Source organism: Crocodylus porosus, unplaced genomic scaffold (assembly GCF_001723895.1).
Source record: "Crocodylus porosus isolate Cpor-Errol unplaced genomic scaffold, CroPor_comp1, whole genome shotgun sequence".
Lineage (NCBI taxonomy): Eukaryota > Metazoa > Chordata > Crocodylia > Crocodylidae > Crocodylus > Crocodylus porosus.
Window position 1 is genome coordinate 45,624,655 of NW_017728931.1, and position 4,356 is coordinate 45,629,010.

At 40.9% G+C, this 4,356-nt stretch overlaps 1 protein-coding gene across 1 annotated transcript in view; it reads left to right on the forward strand.

Moving 5' to 3' along the window:
- TDG (thymine DNA glycosylase) overlaps positions 1–4,356 on the forward strand; it is a 22,950-nt gene that overhangs the window by 9,295 nt on the left and 9,299 nt on the right. Inside the window, exons 3-4 of the mRNA XM_019544763.1 lie at positions 1,541–1,758; positions 2,504–2,573. Of these exons, the coding sequence (XP_019400308.1) occupies positions 1,541–1,758; positions 2,504–2,573 (288 nt within the window). The remainder of the gene's footprint in view (positions 1–1,540; positions 1,759–2,503; positions 2,574–4,356) is intronic.

Sequence of the window (4,356 nt, forward strand, 5' to 3'; positions counted from 1 at the left end):
GAGCCATGGGGGTTTATGTGCCCTCCTGCTCCCTTTGACCCTTGTTGGGATTACCTCCCTTTGGGCATGGAGGATCGTCTCCTTAAGGAGCAACCACTCACCTTCCAGCCCTAATGTCTATGAAATCTATGAAATCTATGAAAAAAGCACTGCGGCACACCAGACATGGAATTGGGGTGGCGGGTGGCTTGCAGTCAGTCAGACGGCATTTTGGGCTGGAGCCACAACCCCTGCCTGGCTGGAGCCACACTCCTGGTCTGTCCCTGTCCGTGGCAGCAGCAGGCGAGGGGTATGGCTGCAGCCAGGTGGGGAACGTGGCTCCAGCCCAAAATGCCGCAGCACACCTGGATGTGTCTGACAGCACACTGGTTGAAAAATGCTGCCTTACATTATATATAATTATAGACATTTGTACTGTCCCTCTCACTTTCTCTTGTTAGACTTTTTACATGGCACTCTATCAAAACTATAATTTCTAACAATAAGCCTTCATATTTGAAAGCTGAACAGGAATATAAAACTTGTAATATTATTTACTGGAGCCTAGATTTTGTTGTTTCTGACTGTATTCCCTTCCCCCCAAAAAATCAACAGATGTTATGAACTTTTCTTTCCTTTGGAGTATTATCAAGGGATCTTTGTTTCTACATAACAAATTAACTGTGTGACCATTATAATCTGGGTTTGTTCTGTAGCCAACCACTGTAGCTTCACTGTGAGAGTTGGTGTACTTGTGGATTTATTAAAAATATGCATTTACAGTGACCATACTGATGTAGCAAGTTATTGCTCGGTGCATAATTACACTGTGGAAATGAAGAAGGACTTCACTAAGCGTTTCTTAAACAGCAGGGCAAAATCGGAACTATTCAGCCTGTAAGATGATCTACAAGACTTGCAATATATAATATAGTTTGCAAGTTTGCAGCTTCTCAGTTATTAGAATTTATAACACAACTCTGAAACTTAAATTCTTCAATGAAGTCCTGGCTGGCTGAAGGATTATTATTAGGGGCAGTTAGGTAATTTTGGGGGTATGGTAGGGAACTCAAAGAAAAAGATATACGATACAGCTTCATTGTGACTAGCCCAGTTTGTGAAAACCTCCTGCTTTTACCAATCCCAACAGGAAGAACCACTTTTTTTTCATTGTTATGATTCAGCAAATTAACTAAACCTATCATCACGAACATCTTTTTTTTAATGAACTTTTCTCTGAGTTCCAGGGGGTTTGTTACTGTACCTAGATTTATTGTCAGCATATCATTGACTATCTTTTTACCAAAAAACACATATTTTTTTTATTGTGATGTCCAGTAAATTAAGATTCTAATTTGATTTAACTTTTCCTGTCTAGCGCAGACTTAAATTTCCAATTTCACTGTCTGACCAGGGCTAGTGCCCTTTATAGACAGAACTTCTATTGAGATTTATCTGAAGCCTGTTCTGAAGGGTTATCCTACATCGGTATTTTGAAGATAAGAATAGATTTTGGTAGACTAGTTGAAATGTAGCCAGTTTATTTTGGTTTTTGTTGCAGAAGTTACAAGGAGCAGGAAGAGAAAAAGCAAATCAACTGAGCCCAAAAAGCCTGCTGCCAAGGCAACTAAGTCAGCTAAATCAAAAGGCAAACAAGAAAAGATCACCGATACTTTTAAAGTCAAAAGAAAAGTGGACCGTTTTAACGGGGTATCTGAAGCTGAACTGTTAACCAAGACTCTGCCTGATATTTTGACCTTCAATTTGGACATTGTAATAGTAAGTTATATTCAGTTTTCTTAGTTGTGCATGTTTTGAATAGTCTGTAACTTATTAGCCATGATTTACTGATACTCGTTTGTCATCAGCCAAATGGCATTTTCTTAAATTACATTAACACTGGCGTGTCAAGCTCATATGGCTCCTTGGGGCCAGATGGGTGACATGGGACTGGTCCATGGGCCAGATCAGTCCCACGGACCCCTCTTACACACATTGCCCAATGTTGGATCCAGTGCATACTTGCACTGCATATGGGTGCTGTTATGGATTGGCTGGAATGGGTGCTGAGTGCACCCTGGGCCAGCCAGGGTGGGTGCTGCATGCAGCATACATCCTGGGCTCTGGGTACAAAGGTCAGTCTGATTCATGGCATGTGGATCAACTCAGATTCTGGGACCACACTGGGGCTGGGTAATGGTTGCTCTGCAGGCTGTATTTTTGACACCTGTGCAGTAACAGAATTCTAGTTCTTGAAAAATCAAGGGTTTAATTGTGGGGGAAAGTAGAAACTGTTCAGATATGGTCTACTAATACCATTGTTCTAGAGTCTTCAAACTGAGATGTCAGATACATCATTGAAAATTATTTATTGAATTATCATTTTGAATGGCCGCTGGTAGAATTGACAGAAAATGTGTAATGTAACTCTAGTAATTTATTAATAAGCCCATTCTTTTTCCACCTCTGCTATGTTAATGATTATGTTTTTAATCCTTGTTTTCATTAATATTTTGCCCTATAGATTGGCATAAACCCAGGCTTGATGGCAGCCTACAAAGGGCATCATTACCCTGGACCTGGAAATCATTTTTGTAAGTTTTATTTGTTTTATTGGGTTTGCAGAAATCTGTCATAATTTGAGGCACTGTATCATTAGGCCATCTGTATCTTCACTTTTTTTTAACAGTTTTACAGTTATCTAAGAGTGACTTAATGATGAGCACACAGTTTGTTCTGTTACAGTTGTCAATGTAAAAGCCCCAAACCAGAACAAAATCAAGATGGATCAACAGATAGTCCTGGTCGCTATGTACATCATGTTTATAAGTGCAGATAAATAATTACTATATAAACATAATTAGATTGTATAACTGAAAAAACTTACTGGACTTAACCTCAGTGTGGTAGGCCCTGATTCATTAAGACTTTTAGCTATTGCTACATTGAGCCTAACATGCATGTTTACACAAACAGAGTTCAAAAAGAGAAGTTCTGCATCCTGGGACTGGAGATGCATAGGTTCATTTCTATTGGGATTCACACCAACTGTCACACTGGAGAGGGGAGTCCAGCCAATAGGAAGTGTATAAGGTAGCATGTCTGGGACCCCATGTCTCTTTTGATGTTAGGCAGTATTTGTGCTGGTCTGTGCTGTCCAGGCTTGTGCATTACAGCTAGTTTAGGATTCAGTAGCATAAAAACCTCCACATGGGGCGGTGAGCACATAAATTTGCTCCTTGTTGAATGAAGCATGAGCCTACTGAACTTATTTAATATTCCAAATAGTTTGTGCCTCCACCTCGTGCTTGGCAGTGAACCTGGAAGTAGACCGGAAGTACTTCTGGTCCACTTCCAGGTCTGCCTGGGAGCATGCTGGGAGGCCCTCCTGTACAGCCCCAGCACTGGAGAAGGTGCAGAGACAGGGCTGCAGTGAACCTGAGGTTGCTCAAGGCCAAATCAGAATTAAAAGTGCTAGTCTTTACATACCATCTGACCCTGAGTGTCAGCCCTGAGCTTTCTCTTATTTTCTTGCTGAGGATTCTTAAGCATTTTTATTCCCTTGAGAATCATACTAGGCACCTTCAAAAGAGTCTCTTTATAATATTTTTTCATATGTAATAATTATGGTTCTTGTACTCTGAAAATATTATTCTCTTATATATTTATGTACCTTATACCTTCCTATGTATATTGGTGTAGTTTCTTTTACATATAAACTGCTGAACTATGTAATTCATTTTCATTGCATCCATAGTACCAGCTGCTGCAATTTCTCAACCTTTCTTTGTTCCAACTCTCATAAGTAAAAAAAATAAGAGTGGGCTGACATTTGGACACCAGTGTAACTTATTCTTCAGGAGTAATGCTGTAGCTGTCAGAGAAAATGGCAGTCCCCCAGGGGATATGGGGCAGCATGCTGTTGGCATAGCCCCTGGGGTAAAGAGCCATGTGCAGTGAGTGGGGGTTCCAGGTACAGCCTGCATTGTTGGGGGGAAGATCTTAAGGAAGTTAAGATCCAGCCCCCGGTTACAACAAAACTGGACAGTCTTGATTCAAGTTATATATAGTAAAAAACAAAAGTATGGCCCAAGTTGTTAGTCAAAAATGTCCTTTCACCAGGAGTCCCATCTAGACTTAAGGGAAGAGAATCTCCCTTAGTTGCCTAAACAACTTTATTTTTAAAGAATTCTGTCTTTGGCCCCCTATGAAAATCAAAGCATGGAAACTGCGAGAATGCAGTTATACTAGTGGGAATAACCTTACAGTAATACATTGGCAGATGGGCCAGCTTTTCTGGAAGGACGTGGGCAGTGGGGTTCCGCAGGGCTCGGTCCTCGGGCCCGCACTGTTCAACATCTTCATCAGTGACTTGGA